The sequence below is a fragment of the Triturus cristatus genome, chromosome 4_1, assembly GCF_964204655.1.
Source record: "Triturus cristatus chromosome 4_1, aTriCri1.1, whole genome shotgun sequence".
NCBI classification, from domain to species: domain Eukaryota; kingdom Metazoa; phylum Chordata; class Amphibia; order Caudata; family Salamandridae; genus Triturus; species Triturus cristatus.
In genome coordinates, this window is record NC_140585.1 from 453,404,003 (window position 1) to 453,427,076 (window position 23,074).

The 23,074-nt window shown below is 44.0% G+C and overlaps 1 protein-coding gene across 1 annotated transcript in view; it reads right to left on the minus strand.

The window, feature by feature from the left end:
- Positions 1–23,074, minus strand: part of VWF (von Willebrand factor) — a 1,048,714-nt gene that overhangs the window by 688,789 nt on the left and 336,851 nt on the right. The window contains exon 18 of the mRNA XM_085652611.1: positions 10,655–10,815. Within this exon, the coding sequence (XP_085508737.1) occupies positions 10,655–10,815 (161 nt within the window). The remainder of the gene's footprint in view (positions 1–10,654; positions 10,816–23,074) is intronic.

Genomic DNA, 23,074 nt, shown 5'->3' on the forward strand with positions numbered 1-23,074 from the left:
GGTCCATAGTCATCTAGATAATCCCACAATAAGACAGGGAACACTGAGTGAGTTGAAGGGATTTTACCCTTGCGGTACATGCAAGGCCTGTGCATTTAGCAGAAGGGTACTAAACTATGAAATCAAGGGAATGAGAACACGCAAAACAATTAACAAATTCATAACATGCCATACCACCCATGTGGTTTACTGTTTGACGTGTCCCTGTAAGTTAAGATACATCGGTAGCACTATACATAATGTAAAAATAAGGATCTTAGAGCACATGCGTGCAATTACTAACAGAGACATGAGTTACCCAGTGGCGAGGCACTTTGCCATAAAACACAACAGTGATAGGAACCTACTCCAATTCTTTGGGTTAGACCATGTACCACCCCACATCAGAGGAGGGGATAGAGTGCTTAGGTTGAGAAGACTGGAGTCGAGGTACATCATTGACTTGCAAACAAAAAATCCTAATGGCATGAACAGCGGAGAGGAGTTAATAGTGCATTTGGGAACTTAGCCCAAAAATAAGAACAAGAATGAATTCTAACATGAAATGTGGTATTGTAAATCTGTAAAAAATTCTTAAATGAAATGTATATAGATGGGTTTTTTCGTGCCGATACACGGCTACAATAATGAGCAAGATGAGGGACAGGGCAGTTCAGTGAAACCGCCGACAAGCCGATCCACGGCGAGATTTTTTAACAATGGTGTCCAGGATGGCAAGAATAAGGATGCATATTTATGCGACATAATTGTTAAACAACACGAATGATATTGATATGTATCGATTGAATGTAATAGCGTATGTTTAACGTTGCGTCCTGCACACTCAAAGATGGCGCCCAAGAAACACATAGTGGTGTACTGGTCCTTCCTTGCTCGTAATTCCCGGAAATATGTAAATTTGTATAAAAAATGGCGCCGCGCTCTGCATATCGTTTACACACTGATGAAGGGAGACCCCGAAACACGTCTGTGGAGCGCTAAGGAATAAAACTGGCCCTAAAACCGCGAGTGCTGCTGCCTTTTTTCTCCGGATGGGAGTAAGGGACTTTGTGAGCCGAATATTTTACACGGAGCACCACCGTGCAAGCAGCACCCGCCAGCGAGTGATCCGTTTTCTTTATGGTGCAGTGGAGCAATTATATATATATATATATATATATATATATATATATATATATATATATATATATATATATATATATATATATATATATATATATAATATATATATATATATATCTCTATAGGGTTCAGTGGGATAGGCTTTGAAGATTAACCATTCTAGAAGTGGTTAAACTAGAGTTTTTGTTGTGCGAGGTTCATAGCACCCTTATCAGGGAGCTGTAGATGGTTATGAGATGCACGAGAAACATGGAAGGGATTTCAAGTGGAAGGAATGCTTTTCTGGTTGAGGTGGGAGATGTGGGGATAATGACAATGATAGTGGAGAAGGTAGTACCGGTGATGGCAGTGGAGGAAAGAATAAAGTTGTTAAATAGCCCCCTCCCCAAACATCTGACAGGATATGTCCTTGATAGTATCTGTGCCAACTCATTGTTTTGTCAGCCTTTCTGCCCTCTTCCTGTGCCGTGATCTGATTATTACTGCCTTCTTTTTTTGTGTTACTCTAGGAAAACATCCGCAGCAGCATTTAATTTTCTCAGTAGCATATAAAAATGTGAAATAAAGTAGGGTAGGGGAGCTTGCTCATCAAGTGTCCTCTACAGTGGATGTCTTAGTTACCAACCCTCACCACCAATTGGATCAACAGTTTGGGACATTGGGACCCGTCTTAGATTAGATGGCCTCTAGTATAAAGAAGTCATATATTTACAGGGTTGGATGTCAAATGGTTGATTGACCAAGGAACTTGCAATATTTTGCATTCTTTAGAACACCAGTGGTGCATTAATTATGACCCTGCTCCAGGGTTCAGTGACTGAGGCGTAGTTACACATACAAGCCCCCAATCTAGAAGGATAAAGCAGTGTTCTTTTCAGAGAAAATCTTTTGTACTCTGAACATTGTGGCTATTTCCTTGGTTGTTATAGAACTAAGGGATTCACCTAAACTATCTGACCTTTCTCACTCTTAGGATAAATGAAACCAAATTGCACATTATTTTGGATCTAAACTTTGCCTTAGTGGTTCTAAATTGACTCTCTACCTGTGTGTTAGATCTGGGGGTCTCTAGTTGGCAGGGTAGGTACCACTGTCCAAGTAGGGACCCTTGCTTCTAGTCAGGGAAAGGGGGATACACTGTTAAGATAACCCCTGCTCACCCTCTAGGTAGCTTGGCCTGAGCAGTCTAGGCTATCAAAGGCAATGTGTAAAGTATTTGTACCAACACTCACAGTAACACAGTGAAAACACCACAGATTTACTCCACACCAGTTTTAGAAAAATAAGGTATCTTTACTAAAAACTTCACAAGACCAAATACTACAGACAAACCAACATACAATTAAAAAGATTACTTCAAAGATAGCTCAAGAGTTTGCAGAAAGTACTCCAGGATGTAAAAGTCATTGTCCTGCACAATGCGACTCTCAATGGCCAAAATGCGACACTCTCGTGCCCAACAGTACCTGTAGTTGCGATAAGGTTCCCAAAAGCTATAACAAGGAAGATGGCAAAGGCGATGCGATACTCCTGAGATCTTGGGGAGGCTTTTCAGCAGCCCTGCTTCACGCAGCAGAGGTGGATGCGCCGGCTCTGATCTGTAGGGGGAGAATGCGATGACTTTGGCTTTCGTTGCGTAGGTTTCTTAGGGGGAAGCTTCACGCACAGGTCCAATGCGACGATCTTCGGTGCGGCGCGATGCGCGGCGCGGCGTTTACTTCTGGCGCCGCAACCCTCGATGCGTCGCGGTGCGCGGTGCAGCGTTGACTTCGGGCGCCGCAACCCTCGATGTGTCACGGGACGGGACTCTGCATCGACACACTCAGCGACTGGATACTTCCACACACCGGCAGTGGTGCGGCCCGCAAACTGGTTCTGCGACGACCCTCGCAGCGTCAGGAATCTTCCCGCATCGGGACGATGCTCGACGCACTCGGCGATGCGGGGACTCCGGGTGCTGCGATGACGCCGCAATGACATTTTCCTCGCACTCTCGTTCTTGCGACACGCAATCGGATGATGCGTTGGGTACCTGTTACTCTTTTTCACGCTTCTGCTTCCCAGCTCCCAAACACAGCAAAACGACCTCCTGAGGCCCCAAGACTGGGCAAGCACTCCAAGGCAGGTCAGAACTCCTTCAGCAGAGTTCCAGGGGAGCTGGTGGTGAAGTCCTTTTGTTCCTGGGACTTCTTAACAGGGAGCCAGCTCTTCTCAGGCCCTTGGAGATCAGAATTAAAAGAAGGGGACACAGCAAAGTCCTACCCCTCTCCTTGGCAGCAAAGCAAAACAGCAAGCAGGCAGTCTTCTCCTCTTCAGTTCTTTTCAGCTTTCTCCTTGGCAGAGGTTTCTTCTTAGTTCCAAAGTGATCTAAAATTTAGGTGTCTGGGGTCCTCTTCTTATACCCCTCCAAGTCTTTGTCTCTCTGTGTTTCAGTGGGGGGGATTCCCCTGCTCAAACCGGTTCCTGGGTGTGCTCTGCCCTGGAGCACCTGGTTCCTTTCAGAGTGAGGGGCAGGGTCGTTAGACGCTCAGCAGGAGGTGGAGCCTTCTTTGTGCCAGCAGAGGCAGAGTCCTCAGCCTGGCCAGCAGGGGGTGGAGCCAGCATTGTGCTGGCAGGGGCAGCCCTATTCAAACCCAGGGACTACTCCTCCCACCCATCTAAAGCAGATCTCCCTATTCACCCTGCTGCTGACTCATCCAGGTTCCTGGAGCCACCTAGCCCACAGGCACACAGGAAGGTTAAACAGGAGAATAGCTACTTTCTAAAAAGTGCTAGTCTCACACAGTGAATTTAAAAACCATCTTGCTAAAAAGATGTATAATTAAATTCTGAACACAAAGATACCAAACTTGGATTTTCTATCTTGCCCTTATGGGAAGATAGGCATGTAAACAGCCTCCCCCATTCTATCCTATGGGCATGATTGCCTCTCAGCAGTGAAAAACGAAAATGGCTGTAATTCACTACCAGGGCATGTTACACACCTCAGTACATGCCCTGCCTTTCAGATACACTGCACCCAGCCCAGAGGGGTACCTAGGGCCAACATAGGGATGCCTGACATGTACAGAAAGGGAAGGATAAGGCCTGGTCAGTGGGTGCACTGGCCAGGTCAACATGGCAGTCCTGGACTGCACATAGGCACTGCAAGCAGGCCTAAGACATCATTTTAGGGCTACTCCTGTGGGTGGCACAATCAGTGCTGCAGCCCACTAGTAGCATTTGAATCACCAGCCCTGGCACACTCAGTGCACTTTACTAGGGGCTAACAGGTGAAACAAATATGCCAATCATGGATAACCAATGTTTATAACAATTTATACAGAGAGCATATGCACTTTAGCACTGATCAGCAGTGGTAAAGTGCCCAGAGTCCTATTGCCAACAACCACGGGTCAGAAGAAGCAAAAAGTTTGGGGATAACCCTGCAAAAAGGGCCTTTCCAACACTGTGTCTCTTCCATCTGTCCTACAGTCCCAGATTGCACCTTGTCTAGTTTTTAGCTCTCTCCTAGGCAACGATTGTGCTTCAGAATATGGCCTTTAAGCTCCTCCCATTTTCCCGCCCATGTATTTTATTAGCTCATTTGACAGTCTTTTCGAAATGGTTTGTTTTCATTGGTTAATTTGTTTAGTAGTCCCTCCTTAGTTCCTCCTTTTCCCCTGTTGTAACCTCCCATAAGAACCACCCCTGTTACATGTGTTGTTACTTAGTATGTGTTATTTGAAGTTTGTGAGCACTATTTTTTTAATGACTTTCTCCTAGCTGTTGCAGAAACAACAAGCTCTCCTGCTTCCACAAAGCAGAGTCCATGTGTTTTCCTAGCTCAACTTGGTGCCCGATCATGGACCCCACTCTTTAGCTTTTAAAGACACTCCTCCCCTCCCACTACATGGCCGGCGTCTACATGGTATCTTTGGGGTTTTTTCAGCAGCGTTGCATGCCGTGCTTCTGCTTTAACAATGGCAGTCTTGCACAACACTGCTTGCCAGACACCGGCTCCAAGATCACAGCATTGATTTTTTACCATTATTTTAAATTTGTAACTTTCATTTCTATAGCACAGCTATCTAGGCGCTCAGGGAAAATGAAAGGATCAGCCCTTAATCACAGTAATGTTGAGCCGACACCAGACTCAAACACAGATCCACAGCTCCCCTGTCGGCAGCTCCCACCGCTGCGCCATCCCTTTCCCTATCCATGTTGCAGGGTGCACTATCTTATGTGGCTGAAAGAGGTCCCAAGGAACACCTAGTGACAGCCTGTGGTACCGCACCCTCACAACACTGCTTGCTTACACCCACCTCCGAAATCGCTGCATGATTTCCTATCATTATTTTAAATTAGTAGCTTTCATTTATATAACACTGCTATCCAAGTGCTTAGGGGAAATGAAAGAATCAGCCCATAATCACATGATGTTGAGCCAACACTAGACTCAAACACGGATCACTAGCTCCTCAGTTGGCAGCTCTCACCAATGCGCCACATCCTTTCCCTATACAAGTTGCAAGGTGCAGTACCTTATATGGCCAAAAGAGGTCCTAAAGGACAACTAGTGACAGCATGTGGTACTGCACACTCACAACACTACTTGACCGCCCACACCTCCGAGTTTGCTGCATTGATTTCTTATCGTTATTTTAAATGAGTAGATTTCAATTATAAAGCACAGGTATCCAGGCACTCTGGGGAAATTACAGAATCAGCCCATAATCAAAGGATGTTGATAACAGACTCGAACACGGACCCCCAGCTCCTCAGTTGGCAGTTCTGCCAGCTGCACCATATCCTATCCCTATCCATGTTGCAGAGTACAGAACTGTATGTGGCCAAAAGAGGTCCCAAGGGACACCTAGTGACAGCCTGTGGTACTGCACCCTTTCACCGCTGTGTGCACAGGAGAACAGTAAATGTTGCTTTACCCACAATAATGTGCTGCATAACTAAATACTTATAAGGTCCCAAAGGCAAGACCTATTGCATTGCAAATGCTTGTTTCCCTCTTAGTGATGAGAACTTTTGTATACTGGTACAAATAAGTAAGACTTCTGGCTCACTAAAATACATACTTCTCTCCAGGCTGCATAAAAACTTCCGCTCACAGCTCCTTCCCTGTCTAGAGCTACTTTAAATGCCTTCTTGTTGTCTGGCCTAATTTAGTTGAGTTTATAATGTGTCTGTTAATTTAATGCATTATCCCCCAAAGGCCAACTTTTTCTTAGATTTATAAAACATATTAGGTCCTGCTTGCCCCCTTTTTGTCCTATACCAGAATAGCATCCTACAGGATTGTGAAAGGCTGGATGCTTTGTACAATTCTCTTATTTGTATATCATTCCCATTATGCATCTCTTTCAGTCGTTTGGCTTTATTTTATATGCAGATGATGTCCAAATCATGTTCATGATTGCAGACGAAGTGTAGAGCGTGGCCTCCAGAATGAATCAACACTTTTCCATTGCTGTACTTTTGATGAATGCAAACTATCTCAAGATAAATGTAGACAAGATGAATGCTCCTTGTCCTGGTAAGCATTCTCCATTCTGGGGCTTACCTGAATTTCACATTTTCGCCTTTCACTTACACTTCGGTGAAGTGAATACTTTATTTGCATGATTAATAAAAACCATTGTAATCGACTAAAGAGGTGAAGTTAAAAAGCCTAATCAATACATTACAATGAAATACATTAATTTTGGCCTTCTTCTTTGGGCTCAAAACAGAAACCAGCTCTGTTTGTTAAAATAGCTGGGTATCAAGTTGGATTGGGCACTGACACTGGCTTTAAGACTGCTCTCTTTCAGCTGTGTGCTCTGAAACGTATCTTGTATCTTTTTCATTGCCCTGGTTGCTGATTAAAGAGAATGTAAGTATCTTTGCTTAGTACCCTAAGAGTAAGTGAAAAACACTACATCTCATAGCCAGCATTCTAAATGGCCTGCTCCAACTCAGATGCTGACATCATCAGATCCGTTTTTCTTGTGATAGATACCAAGATTCAAGCTGAAATCTCTTCTGGTTGTTAATATGGATATTGATGAGTTTATCATTAAAAATGAACTATAGTCCTTATTAATAGAATCGCCCATTGTGAACTCCACATCAACCTCAGCACTTCAGTATGTAGTCAGGCAGGTCCTGCGACCTAGGCCCGGGATTACTGATTGATGGGTCACAGGTGGGAGGGTGCATAGCTGGCAGGCGAACACTCAGGCAGGAAACTCTTGATCAATCCCACAGATAGACAGGCACAGCGACATTACAATGGTCAGGGAAGATTTCCCTAATGAACTGCATATGGCCAGAGGGGTTATGCGAGTTTCTGAAAACACCATAAAGTCAGATGCCACATGAGTTAAGAGCACACATAGTGATCCCACACGTCCCATGTCGAACATATGGACACATTTACAACTGGCCACACTGTGTCCATGCAAGGTCGAAACCCACCTAAAGTAACAATATGACAATTAGTTTATGACTCTAAGGAAGCACCCAATATTCCACACCATATATGGTACACCACAAACTTTTATGGCTTGGTGTAATTTTGTATATAAGAGGAGCACACACCCAATGTAAATTGAGACAGTTGCACCTGTAACTGTTCTTTTGGCTGAACAGTTTAATTAAACAAACTGTTCCTGTTTTGCCACACTCTTCTTGTCTTCTGTTTTTCTAAGGAATTCGAACCCGAGCAACAGGGTCATGCATTTTTTTAAGGTGCCGCTTTTTAGGTAATTTTCTGCCATTATGTTTGCTTGAGAGGTTCCTTAGTTAAACTCAGAAAGGATTTAAAAACATGTCTCTTTCTACAGTCGTCTGTGGGCAGTTAGCCTCTCTGTGTCTTCGGTTTGTGATTTCTGGGCTCCTTTAGCACACTTGTTTCTTAAGCAGCAAACTATCCCTCTGATTGTATGTAACTCTCTGTAAAAAGCAAACTTAATCTAACTTGATAGAGTGGGCAGGAATTATTAAACGGAGTGTGGTGTAGGAAGATGGGCAGGAAGAGAGACTGGAGAACTATGCACGTGGATCAGGAAGTGGGGAAGTTTTAGTGCAACGAGGTTTTTGGGGAAGTACTTACTGTTGGATAGGCTCAGTCAGTTTCCATCCAATTTCTTACCTTGAACAGAAAAGCTAATAGTTTTTTACTTGCTTTTTGGCTACCAACTCATACAATCTAGATGTCATTACATTTTTAGGGCTGGCCTTATCCAAGGCTTTTTCATATTACTAAAATTATATATAAATGATATCCTTACCCATGCGGCCAGCCCTCTTGAGCCACTGATTTGGTGTTAGGTCATTCACATTTTATTCCATCTACTACAGCATACAGCATGGGGCAATGGATCAGGCCACTTCAGACATTTGCTAACTTCACTTTGAGTGACAGCATTCTGTTCTTTCACAAGCAGCGCATCCACACACCATTTCCTTGAGTGCCAAGGGCTACTATAATTTGTGGTTTTTAGGACCAAAACATATTAATTTCTTTAACCAATGTTTTTTTTGCATAGTGGCTATGAGCCAGCAGCACCCCAATACAGTTTTACAAAAATTGTAAGAATCCAAGGTTTCTGGATGTCAAAAGGATGGCCACCAACATTAAACCTATTGGCTCTGCCAGTGCATGTTTGTAAAACTGTACTCATTGTGTTTCAGTGAACCAGACCCTGCACCATCTACCTTACTCAAGAAAATGTTCCCTGTGTCTGTGATCCCTGTGTGCCGTTGATCCCTGGCAAGCTAAAGGTTAAAAGAGATTGTGCTTTAAGAACTCCAGAGGACTGTATTTAAAAGGAGGTGTCTTTGATCAACGTGGTCAGCGAGACTATTGCTTTAGACGATTAGTTTGTTAGCTTGATTAGACGAATCAGCATGTAATTGTGGGTCATTTGCTCCACAATACAGGAAGCAGGGCAATGAATAGTCAATAAAAACTCGGTTTGGCAAACTAGCACCACACAAAATCATCTATGTCCTTTGTAACTCCAAATGACTCGCAATACAGCGACAAGGAGAAACGCCTTGAAGCCAAGTAACTTCCCTTGTGCTCCAGTTCTATTTTAACTCTTCTTAAAACGATTATGTTGAAAATAATAAAAAAAATCTTGTAAGTGAGACTTCTACGAAAGGAAAACAAAATATATTGTATATTGTCTTTTAGGGGGGGTTATTTATGACAAGGTAACCATTTAGATAAAAAAGACTGCCTTTCAGTCTTACAACACACTATTTTATACTCATTTCATATTATGATTACCAAAGACACAGAAGGGGACAAAAGCATTTTAACCTTCTGCATTAAAACTCTTAGGGCAGATGTACGACCATTAAGTTTAGCGAGTCGCAAATTGTGCAAAATTTAATGTACAACAGTGTCTCAGACACTGTTTGCGATTCCCCATGGGGTCGCAAATTGCATGCCTCATGAATATTAATGAGGCTGTCGCAATTTGCGACCCAATTAGGAATGGCTAGCACTCCCAGGAAAGGTGGCCTGTTGGGTTCAGCAGACCTCCATGTCTGTGATTGCTTTTAAATAAAGCAGTTTTTAGGTTTTTTTTAGTAAGTCGTAAACTGTGAGTGTTCTGTGGCCGCATATGTGGTCGCAAAAAAACAGGAAATGGCATGGTGAATCGCTATTAGGACGGGACGCCCCTTCCTAATAGCGAGAGTCGCCAATGCTATTTTGAAAGTCAGTGACCCGCAAAATAGCATTTGTACATGCCTGGAACCTTTTTTGCAGTCGTAAACAGCTGATCTCCCATTTGCGGCCGCATAAAAAGATTGTACATCTTTTAAATAAAGCAGCTTTTTTTTAAAAAATGCAGTCCGTTTTCCTTCCCATTTGCGACTGCATAGCCACCTACTTGAAGTAGGTGGTAAATTGCGACAGTTTTGCGACCACAATTGCGGTCGCAAAACAGTCATACATAGGGCTCAGAGTCGCAATTAGGAAGGGACGCCCTTGAAACGCCCCTTCCTAATTGTGAGTCGCAAATGCTATTTAGCGAGTTGCCAATAAATTGCGACTCGCTAAATAGCATTTGCACATGGTCCTGTAGGGTTTTTGCATGCGCGAATGAGTCACAGACCGGTTTGCGCATGCAAAAACAAGTCATACATCTGGCCCTTAGCCCTAAGTGGCCTGATGCAGAGATATGTGATAAATCTGAAGTTTATACTTGATAGCAGTTATTAAACTCATTATTTCTTTCACATGTCGCAGAAACACCCTGTAAATGTGCCTTGTGTGTTCCTTTCCAGAAGTCTTTTGATGGCTATCCTCATCAGCATTGCTGTAAATCCACGGTAACTCACTCTGGCAATGACTATAACGCTTGCCACAGCAGTCAGCCGAGCAGACAGCAAGGGCTGGGCTGAGGCCTAGCCTTCGGCAGTCCAGGAGGCCTGTCTGCATTTCTAGAAAGGGAGGGAGACACCGGTGAAAGCTCTGCTCGGGGCAGAGGCCGCCGAACCAAAGAATTCTGCAATTCTGCCTTTCAAGCTGGAAACTTACCCTTCCGGCAGGACACATGCAGCCAGAAATGCAGCCGTGGCTCACGCACTCTAAGTCATAGTTCTGGCAGGTTTTGGCGCACTCAATCCCTTCTGCTCTCGGGTCGTTGGCGGGGCACACAAGCTTGCTCATTGGCGGCCTGCAGGTCAGACTCCTTTTTACTGTAACAAAAGAGATGAAGAGACTTTCATCAGGCCAATAAAAGTGAATTATAAATCCTGGGCTTGTTTGAAGATTGTTTTTCAACCCACCCTCCATTTTTAAACATTATTTCTAAACAGGGAGGAGACTGGGCCTGTGCAACCAACAGCAGGCGGGGATTTGAAATAAAGTTACCTTAAGGCTTCAAAATAATTGATTTCAAGTGAATTCGCATGCCTGTATCGTTAAGGTGGCTCAGTCCTAAGCCATAAAATGTTATGAGCAGTTATTACTTAGGGCTTAATTCAGTCGTGTAATGTGTTGTATGTCAGGGGTGTTTGCCAACTTTTCACATTCACAAATGACCAGGGAACAGCCAGAGGCGTCATTAGCCTGACCGCAGCAGATCTGTCTGGCAGGCAAACCATTTGGCAACTGGGAGCGGGGGTGCGTTTGAACTACCAGACAGCAATTTAAGCAAACGGTTTAAAATAGCAGCGGTGTTGGACTTTCCTTTCTTAATGTCAGATTATGCGCTGCCCTCTGACTCTCCACAGAAGTCTAGTAATTGTTGGAAACGAATTCGATTTTTTTTTGTTCTCTGGTACTTTAACAGGTGCGGCTAATGACTAATTTTGGCAATGCATAGCAAAAAAAAAATACATTGTTATGTTAAACTAGTGCATTCATCTTGTTGTGGCGATTCAAGACAGTATCACTCGGAGACTCTTTACGAGTATGGCAGAGCAGTGTCCCTCTGCCATACTACGAGCGGGCCAGTGTTTATGGTGCCCGGAAGAAGTGGACCCAGTTTGACTGGAAGGAGATCCTGCAACACACCACATGAGGAGAGACATGGGCTGCAGGCACCGCCCACCCCACCCGCATCACAGGGGGGACAGAGAGCACCTACTTTAGGGAAGCCACGGCCTCCCTTTAAAACAATGGCCTCCCCGCCCTAACACCACGGTCCATATGCCCCCCACCACTCCTCCCGCCCCCCCTGATTTTTACCACTTTCTCAGAGCAGATAGTCAATTATAGTGGAATAGTCCCCGGAGCTGAGGAAAGAGTGTGGATTTTCAGGTCGCCTTAGTTATTCCCAGTTCTGGTTACTGGGGCTCACGATGACCAATTTATGTGGCATGTTACCAGCCAGAATTGTGGAATCCGATCCGCCTGCATCCCTCACATGAGTTCAGCTACTCGTAGTGATAGCCAGCGCTTTTAAAAACAATTGTCAGTGGTATAATATGGGTACCAGAGACTACGCATGTGCAAAAAAGGAAACCAAGCAATATTAATTTATATAGCTTTTGTAATTGCAACTAAAACAAATATGTTATTGTTTCTAAATGCCACTTAACAATTTAGAGATAGCTTTAAAATTGCCAAAAGTCTACATTTTACCCACCTTCTAGTCTGAATGTGTTTGAGTGATTGCAATCACTAATGTGTTTGAAGGATAAACAAATGGCAGGACATGGAATTTGACAGTTACAGGTGTGCATGTAGGAATATCTTCCTAACAATCATACTATACACACAGGTAAAATCAGTGATGAGCAGGAAGGGAAAGGTGAACATTATAGAGGTTAATTGGGACAGTAGAGGAGAGGGTAGGAGGGCGGGCGATACTCTGAAAAAGAAGAACATTCTTGAAGGCCTTCAGATCTATCCAATCATTGTGTGAAAAGAACTGGAGAAAGTCTTACAGATAGATAGATAGACTGACAGAATTATAGATGGGTCACAGTGAATTATGGGAACGTTTTTCACCGAGCGGTTCTGACTGACATCAAATAGGCAACGAGACCTGTCAGCCTGGCCTGGAAGGCCTTTATGACAGAGCAACATTGGTTAACAAGCAGTGAGTTATGAGATTTGGCAACTGAAATAAATGATAGAGGCTTTCTATGAGAGCATAAATAATACACATACATACATATATGTATATGATAAAATTATTTTGTCACTTTTGAGCTTGGCATGGATGGCACTGTGGTAATACCGTGCTTAAAGACTTTGCTCTAAAAATGGCTAAAGACTTTTTCACTTTCTAGCCCAGCATGGCTGGCACTGCGCTAATCCATTGCTTAAAAACTCTGCTAGAAAAACAGACATTTGAAGTGAAGAGATTCAGAGTGTCTCTGGTGTTGTAGGGTGCTCCGTATGCAGGAGCTGATATCCGCCTATACTTGGGAACAACCCAGAGTCCTGCTTCATTTTTTTTGCATAATTTATGTAGCACTATAAGCCTGAAAAGGTATTGTCTTGACATATACTGAATGGTCCTATGTCTGCACAAAGCTGTGGCTCTAATTAGAGTGAAACAGCTGTGTCATGGGCTGCCTTCATTCATTACGGTTTGGCTTGGATGACCTATTAACAATCCAAAGCTGTAATGGAGTGGTAAAAGGCTTTTCTAATGTTTCAGTTCAACACGGATGGTGGTACTGTGGTAATCCTATCCTTGAAGACTTTGCTGTAAAAATGGTAAAAGGATCTGATGGTTTCTAGCTCAGCATGGATGGTACTGTGCTAATTCTTACCTTAAAAACTCTACTAGAAAAACAGACATTTGAGGTGAGGAGATTCAGAGTGTTGGTGGTGTTGTAAGGAGCTGCTCTCTGCCTACACTTGGGAGCTATCCAGAGTTCTCCCCTTAATTGTTTCATATTTATAATGTATAAAGGTTCTACGTTTTATTATATATATTTGGCAGCCAGCATGCTGCACGTCTTGTCTCGGTCCCTGCTTCCTGTGTTCTGCCACTCACCCTCTCTGACCGGAACTGGTGTCCGGTGACCTCTCCTGCCCTCTGCCCTCGTCTGAGTCCTAGTGCCCCATCGCTCAGGACACTACATCTCCCCCCTTTGTCACAAAGACATTACAACAGTAGCATTAGTTAGTAATCAAAATGGGACAGTTTCTTTTTTACAGTCTGTTGCACGATGTGAAAATGTCGATCGATGTGACCCGTGAGATGCTGCCTAGAGCGGCATCTCACATTTCTTCTATTAGTCTCTTTGGTCTCACAATGTCCTTGGCCCTCCTTTGGCCTGGTCCCTTCTGCGGCACCTGCTCCGTTGCACTCCCTTGTTGTTGTTGTCCCTTCGATGCCTGTCACGTGCTCTTCGTCTTTTTCTTCTTTCAAGCCTTTGACATGTGAGCTGTTCCTTGTTATTCGCCTGCTGTCTGACTCTGCTGTTATCATTGTTCCTTTCACTTGTGTTATCGTCAACGGGTCTTGGGCGAATGCACTGTCCGACTTCCGTTGTTGTCTCTGTCGTACTATTACAGTATCTCCTTCCTGGAGGTGTGATTTGATGGCATGTCGTCTTCTGTCGGCATATTCTTTCATTTTCTTCTTGGCCGCCTCATCTTTTGCTGCCACGCTCTCGTGCCCTGGCGCGGCCAGTCCTTCTACCTGCGGCAGCCTTGTTCTGCTTGTCCTCCCTAGTACTAACTCCGCTGGGCATTTCCCTGTAGACCCATGAGGCGTGTTTCTGTAGTCCCTCAGTATTTGGCATAGTGCTTGGCCTAGGGAAATCTGTGACAGCTTCGCCCTCTGAACTGCCTTCTTGATGTTTCCCATGAGCCTTTCGAGCATGCAGTTTGCTTGCGGCCATAGTGGTGTTACCTTTCTGTGCTGTATTCCGAGGTAGGCCATGAACCTTCGGAATTCCTCTCCTGAGAATGGAGGGCCATTATCAGTTTTCAATGTCTCTGGCGAGCCCCAGGCTGTGAATATGTCGTCCAGAACAGGTAACGTTGCGGCTGCTGAGGTTGAGGAGACTGATCTCACAATGGGGAATCTGGAGTATTCATCTATTATGACCAGTAGGTAAGTTCCCGCGTCTAGAGGTCCAAAAAAATCGGCAGCCATTGTTGTCCATACAGCTCTTGGCAGTTCCGACATTTGTAGTGGTTCTTGTCTTGCAGGCGAACCTGTTGTTTGACAGAGGTGACAGGCAGCAATCGTATCTTCTACTAGACGATCTAACCCCGGGAACCAAACCTTTTCTCTCAGCAGTTTTTTTGTTGCCACAATGCCCCTGTGTGACTCGTGTGCAATGCTGACCACTTGGCGTCGTAGTGAGCTTGGAATGACTATCCTGGTGCCCCTCATTACAATTCCACTATTTGTCTCCGAGAGCTCCCCGCTTATATTCTGTAGAGCCAGCATCTCCTCCTTTTTTACTCCTCCCTTCCATGTGCAGTTGTTGTTTATATGTCTCCATCTTTGCTGTCTCGTCGTTTCTCTGGCCGCTCGGAGCGTGTCATCTTTTTCCGTTTCTCTCTCTATCTCTGTTAGAGTTACTGGTGCAGGCGTGCTTTGCTTTAGCACGAAATTTAAGTATTCTTCTGCCATTGAGGCCTTTTTTTCTGCATGTGGTAGCGGATTCCGTGACATGTAGTCTGCTGGATTATGCTCTTTCCCAGGTTTGTGGACAATTTTGAAGTCTTAATCCATTAGTCTGATGCCCCAGCGCTCGATGCGGGGCGGCATCTTTGCTGCTGGGTTGCCGTAGATTGTTACTAGTGCTTGGTGATCTGTGATGATGGTGAACGGCTTCCCATACACAAACATGTGGTAATGCTCGCATGACCATACCACTGCCAAGCTTTCTTTCTCCGGCTGGGAGTACGCCTTCTCAATGTCTGTCAAGCTTTTGCTGGCGTATGAGACAATCTTCCTTGGTGACTCCTTTCCCGGCAGGTGTTGTGCTAATATTGCACCTAACCCCACTGGACTGGCATCGACTGTCAGCTCGGTGCAGAGCAGAGGGTCGAAGTATGCGAGGTGCTCCACAGTCATCACGGCCTCCCTGATCTCTTCGAACGATTCTTTGCATTGTTGAGACCAGACAAATTTCTGGCCTTGTTTCGTTAATTCTCTCAGCGGCGTGCTCACCGTGGCAAAGTCTTGTATGTATCTGGCACAGTAGCTTGCCAGGCCTAGGAATGATCTTATTTCTGCCACATCTGACGGTGGCTTTGTATTCTTCAGCGTCTCCACTTTGCTGGGATCAGGCCTCATCCCTTTTTCCGAGAATATGTGCCCGAAGAAGATCAGTTCTGTTCTCCCTAGCTCGCACTTTTCTCCATTTAGTGTTAGTCCAGCCTGCTTTAGTTATTTGCACACTTGCCTTAGGGCGCTGTCATGTTCTCCGTCCGATTTCCCAAACACTAGGATGTCGTCACTGTAGTTGAAGCTGTTGTGCACTGGTCGTATTACCTGTCTTATTGTCTCCTGAAATATTTTGGCCGCTGACGAGATACCGAAACTGAGCCGTTTGTATCTGAAAAGTCCTAGGTGTGTGGAGAATGTCGTTATGTACCTTGACTGTGGGTCCAGCTCTAGTTGGTGATACCCTTTGCACAGATCTAGCTTTGAGAATCGGCACGCCCCTGTCAGCCAGCTGATCATGTCGTTCAGGTGAGGTCCTGGATGATGTTCCCTCGATATTGCAGTGTTCGGTATTCTCATGTCCACACAGATCCGCATTTTGGACGTATTTTTCTTCGGGACTGCCACAATCGGTGATACCCACGGTGTAGGCCCGTCTGCAGGCTCAATTATGTCTTGCTGCAGTAAGTTGTTTATTTCTTCTTCCACTTGCGGTTGTAGGTGAATCGGCACTCTCCTGTGATGCTGTGCCACTGGTCTCACCGCTTCATTTATGTGTAGGGTAACCTCTTAGTCTTTTAGCTTCCCCAGTCCCTGCAGTATTTCTTGATATTCTTGCAGTATGTTCTCTTTTTCTGTCATGTGATATGTCATCGCCAACAGCCCCATGACTTGTGCTGTGACGTTGCTCAGCAGGCAGGGTGCTGGGATGTCTCCTTTCAGCACGTGTATCTCTTCTTGACATGTCATGTCCTGATACGTTAAAGTTTCAGTGAACTTGCCCATGTTTTTGACTGGTGTCTTTGATCCCCACGTGAACACATCCACTTTTGATGGCGATAACGTTGGCTTTATCCTCATCTTCATGTACTCTGACATGCACATTATGTTGCATGTGGCACCACTGTCTAACACAAATTTTGTCCTGTGGCGCCCGACATCGATGTCTACTGTGGCCGTCTTTTTTATTTGCTGTTTCTCCACCAGCTGGATGTGTTCCTGCTGTCTTCCTTCCTTTGGTGTGTCGGACATGAGGTATAGCCGTGCTTCTCTCCCAGCCGTCGTCTGTTCATCCGACTCTTCCGACGAGCCTCTCTCTGCTGTCTCAATGTGCCTGGCGTGTCTGGTGCCTGTTGTCCCTGGTCTTGCTGTTCGTCCCCTCTCGTTCCGTGGCCCGTGCTTCTGTGCGGGCCATCGTCGGTATTTTCTCAAGTGTTGTTGGTTCTTTGAGGATGCGTGCTCTGAACTCTACTGACAAACACCCTACGATGAGGCGCGTTCGTATTGCTTCTTCATTGTCAAATTTATCGAATTCGCAGTACGTCACCAACTTCCGCAACCTTGTCGCGAAGTCATCCATGCTCTCTTCTGGTTGCTGGTATGCTGTGTGGAATGTGTATCTTTCAATGTCGATGTTGCGTTGGGGGTCGAATTTCTCTGTGAGGCACGCTTTCGCGCCTTTGTAATCTGCCGTTTTTTCACTTGGTAGTGTCATCATTAAATCTTCTATTTCGTCTCCCGCAAGGTTGACCAGCAAATCTAATTGTTTGCTCTCTGCGACGTCCGTTGCGCGCATGTATCTTTCAAATTGTCGTAGCCATCTCTCCCATCTGATGCCTGCTTGAGGTTCCGATATGTTAAATGGCAGTGGCCTGCAGAACACAGCTTGTGTGCTCCTTGTTTCTTCGTCACCCATATCCTTCCTTTCTTTTTGTTTATTTATTTATTTATTGCCTTCTTTCCTCTTCCTTCTTGTTCCTCTGGTGCTATTTTCTTCCTTTGGCACCTTTTTCTTGTCGTTTTCCTGTTATTTAGACCTTTTTTGCTCTATTTTCCTTTTTGCCTGACTTTAAAATGGCCTCCCGGCCTTCCTGTGCTGCTATTGGCCCAATTTGCCTGACTCCAGAAGGCCGCCGCACTCTCGCGCGATTTCGCGCTGTTCAGGACTTTGCCTGACCCTTCAAAATGGCTGCCGTCTATCTTGGACGCTGATTGGCTCAATTCGCCTGACTTTAAAATGGTCGCCTCCTCTCGCGAGAGTTCGTTGAAACTCACACGCGGGAGGGATCTTAATCTTTCCTTCAGTTGCCTCGTCAGTTTCAGTTTCGCGCTGCTCTTACTTCTGTTAGCAGCGCCGGGGTGGGCTCCCGCAACGATGTTTTTTCTGCTGGGCACTTCGGACCAGGGTGGGCTCCTGGCTCCGAATTTCTTTCCGCGACCGGGTGGGCTCCGACAGTCGCCGCGACGCGTGGATTTCGATCCCGCCTCGTCGCCAGTTGTCGCGTCGCTGCAATGATCACCACACAGCCAGGTCAGGTTCTATGTTTTATTATATATATATTTGGCAGCCAGCATGCTGCACGTCTTGTCTCGGTCCCTGCTTCCTGTGTTCTGCCCCTCACCCTCTCTGACCGGAACTGGTGTCCGGTGACCTCTCCTGCCCTCTGCCCTCGTCTGGGTCCTAGTGCCCCATCTCTCAGGACACTACAGTAAGTATATATTTGTGTACAAATACATATATGTGTAACTGGCCATGGGCTGGGTAATCCCCAAGAAGATGAGGCGCTGCCTCTTGGGACTGGTACCTGAAAGGAAGAATGGGAAAATCAGGATATTCACGTTGCTTGGATTAATCATAGCTAATCATCAATAGCCATTAGACCGTTGAGCATGAAAATCCCCTGGTGCCAGACTGGTAGTGGAACATGAGCGAATGGGCAGGGGCAGAAGAGGTCCATATGAGAAGATTGCGGCGCAATGAAAAATTAACCACTGACCTTCTAGCATTTGGAGCTATGAACCACAGCTTGATTGAGACAAGGCTGTGTTGCCCCCTCTCTTAAAAGTGATTGAAAATGTTTTAAAAGTCTGGGACCCGTGACCCCCCTGCCACAATTCAACAAAAATATTTTTTTAAAGCCGGTCCGGCAAGTCATCAGACGCCCTGCCCCCTTTCACCACTACTCTGCAAATGCACCTCCTGGCGCACAACTGGTTGGGGGTTGAAGTTCCCTTGGTTTGCAGAGGGCCCTTGGGGGCCAAAAAACCCTTTTGTTACCTCCATTAAGTCCCACGTAGGGGTATTGCTGAAAGGTTGTCGGAGGCTGCGCCCCCTTTCTCCACCACTCTGCAGGCACGCTTCCTGACACACAACCGGTTGAGGGATGAAGTCCCCTTGACTGCTCAGAGTCCTTGGGGGCCTACAACCACTCCTGTTACCTCCAGTAAGTCCCACACAGTGGGATTGCTGAGAGGTTGTGTGAGGCCACGCCTCCTTTCGCCACCACTCTGCAAATGCACCTCCTTGCGCACAACTGGTTGCGGATGAAGTTCCCTTGGCTGCTGGGGGTCCTTGTTGGCCCACTACCCCTGCTGCTAGCTCCAGGTCGCACTCTGTGGGATTGCTGAGGGCTGGTCAGAGGCCCTGCTCCCTTCCTCAACCACTCTGCAAATGCACAAGGTGTAAGATATATTGTGCATTGATGTATCGTGTGAGATTTGTGTATGCAAAAAAGAGGACTCTGATATAGAGTGCCTGGAACCACTAACCCTTATCAACAGCATTTTACATATTTTTTCACATTCTTAGTTGAAATGGCAAGCAGACATATACATTGTTTGCTTTCAAGACAAAAAAGTGATAGAATTCCATCAAGGGCAAGCAAGTTGCTCTTCCAGCCGCTATATATATTTTGACTCTTCCATGGTAAACATCTGTAAATTCTCCTGACCTGCCATACCGGATTGGTGTTTTTCGTCATGGGCAGGGCACGTATGCACAGATAGGAATAGTATCTATTGAAGAAACTGGGCTGAGACCACCAATCTCATTTCACTTATTCGAATGGAACAATATACAGATATGGTCAGAATCTAAACTGTATACCTGGGGGTGAAGTGATGATAACAAGTTGCTAATATTGATTAATGCATTGAGGTCCAAAAAACATTAAAATTGTCTTAAAATACATAAATTTGAAAAACAAAACCAGTAAAGGCTTTACAATTTCAATTCATTTATTTTTTACCACTGTTGAGAAAAAAGTTGTTTACATTTTCTTTAATAAACAAACTTTAAGTAACTGGGGGCTTATTTACTAGAAACTGACGCGTCGCTGCGTTAAAGCAGCGATACCCTAGTTTCCTTGCGCCTGCGAGAGATATCCTTGCACCACCATGGGTGCACTATATTTACAATACAGCCCACCATGGCGCAAGGATTGACAGATGCGTCAGACATTATGACGTATCTGTCGGTGCAAAACCCATGCATTGCTGGAGTTGTGTTGTAAGCCTGACGCAACTCCAGCAATGCATGGAGAAGACCTATTCTTATTGCACTGCGTCACTCCTTATGCCTGCTCCAAGCAGGCATAAGGTTTTGACATAGTGGCATCCTAGAAGTGGCGCAGTGAAATCTTGTAGATTTCACAACGTCACTTCTACGAGGCTTTCTTGCGGGGGAATGCCCACCCTTCATGCATTATACCTGATGCAGGTATAATGTGGCGCAGGGGTTTACAAGATGACACATCAGCCTGGATGTGTCACTTTGTAAATACGGCGCAACCTGCCGCATTGTTTATGCCGCCGCTGCGTCACAAAAAGTGCTGCAATAGTGGGACACAAATGTGTCACAAGGCATTTGTAAAAAGCCCCTGGGTCTGCATGTTTCTGCACAAGACTGAAAGGAGGGCCACAATATGTGATGCATGACTAAAATAAAAATTATATATTCTGAAATATACATTACTGCACCAGGATGTTATGCATTCATGACTGAGATATATTTCCTGTACATTGGCGAAACAGCTAAATGTGTTGGATTTCATAACAGTTTGGAAGTAGAGCATTAACAGATATTGTGTGCTTTGCTCCTATGAGTTATTTCACTACATCACCAGTCTTCTCAGTAAATGCTATATGTGGAATATTATACTCAAGAAAGAAAGAAAGAAATGTACAAATGAAAGAAAGAAATGTACAAATGAAAGAAATGGGGAAATACACAGAATAATTGGATACTAAAAGGCCACTATACTCACTAAACATATTTTTTTAAATGTACTTGGGTGTACCCATATGAATTGTGTAAAGTAACTTTTTGGGGACTCCCAAATATCCATAAGTCTGCACACCAGAAACTACTAAAATGCAGGTTTAGTGTATATTCATATTTAAAATTAATACTAAGGTGCAAAATCCCATGTTTTTCTTTTTCCACATGGATAGTAGTTACCTTGTGGAAAATGCTTCATTCTACACCTCCTGAATATATGGGTATTGTAGGAAATTAATTTTTTGGGTGATTTTCCCCCAAGTTTTGCACTATTTGATTTGCTGAACAGGAATAACATGCCTGTGCTCTCCCTTTATGCATGGTTAAATTGACTTACCCCATATGCCCATATTTAACTTACCTACAAGTCCCTAGTACTTGGTGTAGAAAACGCACCCAGGGCCTGGAAATTAAATGCCACCTGTGGACTGCAGCACATATAGTATCATCTATGGAATGGGCATGTAAAATCTGACTTTAAGATTACCATGTGTAGCCTGGCTGCATAAGGTTAAACACCTCCAGTCATACCTGTTCAATTAACCCTTCCTGACGGGCTGTAAACCCATCTTTTAAATATTAATGTCAACCCTAAATATACCCTTTGCCCACAAGGTAGAGTGCCTCATATTTAAAAGTGGAACATATGTGAAATTAAGGTTGGCATGTTGCTCCAGTGACTAGCTCTCAAAAGCTATTTGCACTAGTAGGGCTCTAGCTGGATCCCAGAAAAAAATCAAAGTACTGATTATAAACTTTAATTTGTAACTTTTGTCAAAAGTCAATAGTCATTCAAAGCCTATTTCTCATATTTATTAAAAAACCAATTCATTTGTAAAGCCGTTTTTTTATTAAATATGCTGGAAAAGTAGCTTTTAGAAAGTATACTTTTCCAGCTTGAGGAATTAGTTAATACTAAGGTCATGAAATGTGTGTATGCTTCACTGTGTAACTGTGTGGGCCACCCTTAAAATATGTTAAACTCTAATACTATTATATTTATTCATATACACACACATAAAGGTAAAAATGCATATCCATCAAGAGTCCCATATAAATGTATAGCTATGTAAAATCGGAAGTGAATTTAATCAGGATATGTTAAGCAGTCTGGTAACTGCGTGTTAAGAAAGAACTTGTCTATGTTTTTTTTAATTATTTGTATGAAAGTTTTCTTCCCTGTTTTTACTATGATTATTATTGTCCTTGTCATTGTGTTGCTTTTATGAATTCTTTGAATCCCAAATAAAGAGGATGATGATGGTATAGCATATTAGGCTTTTATTATTTTTGGAACCTCACCACGTTGCTTATCATATAATTGTCTGAACATCCTGTAATGTACTAGATGCAATGGGCCAGGTGTACGAACTAGTTATCTTTAGGATATAAAATGAATAATACCATGTTAATGCTTTGGTGATTTACAAACATTTTAGTTTGTTTAATGAATGAATTGAGCACATTGTGAAATGTGCATAGGCAAATGTGTGAATCTCGCAAAAAAAGTGAGCAGACAGGAATGTCTCATACAACAGATGAGGAAGTGTTCTCTTGTTAGGCAATAATGTAAAAGTAAAATAATATATTTCCATCTATTTCAGGTCAATTCATTCTTTTTGCGAGGATGTAATAGAGGCAATTTATTGCTAAGGTAAAAAGGAGGGGACAATTAGATCTTGTGTTGTGAATCAACAAACCTTTATGCGTGTCGTTTTTCTGTCTACTCTACATATATATATTGCGAATACGCAGTGTAAGTTACAAACAATGAGTGTACTTTGTGATTGTACATCTCACCCTTTCTTCTTTTTATTGAATCCATAGCAACTTGTGGATGCATATTTCGAAGCATAGACTAGCTATGTTAATCAGAACAAAATGCATTTTATCCTCGCATTTTGTAGAAAGCCCAATAAATAAATGCTGCTTTAATATTGCCATGTAATGCCATGAAATCAACTGTAAAAACTGAAATAATGCTGAGTTGAGGTATAACCGTTCTGATACAAAACACTGTTGGTCGGCCATATTTATATAGCATTTGATTAGGAGTTGTATTTGACAAATTCACATTTTTCTTTAA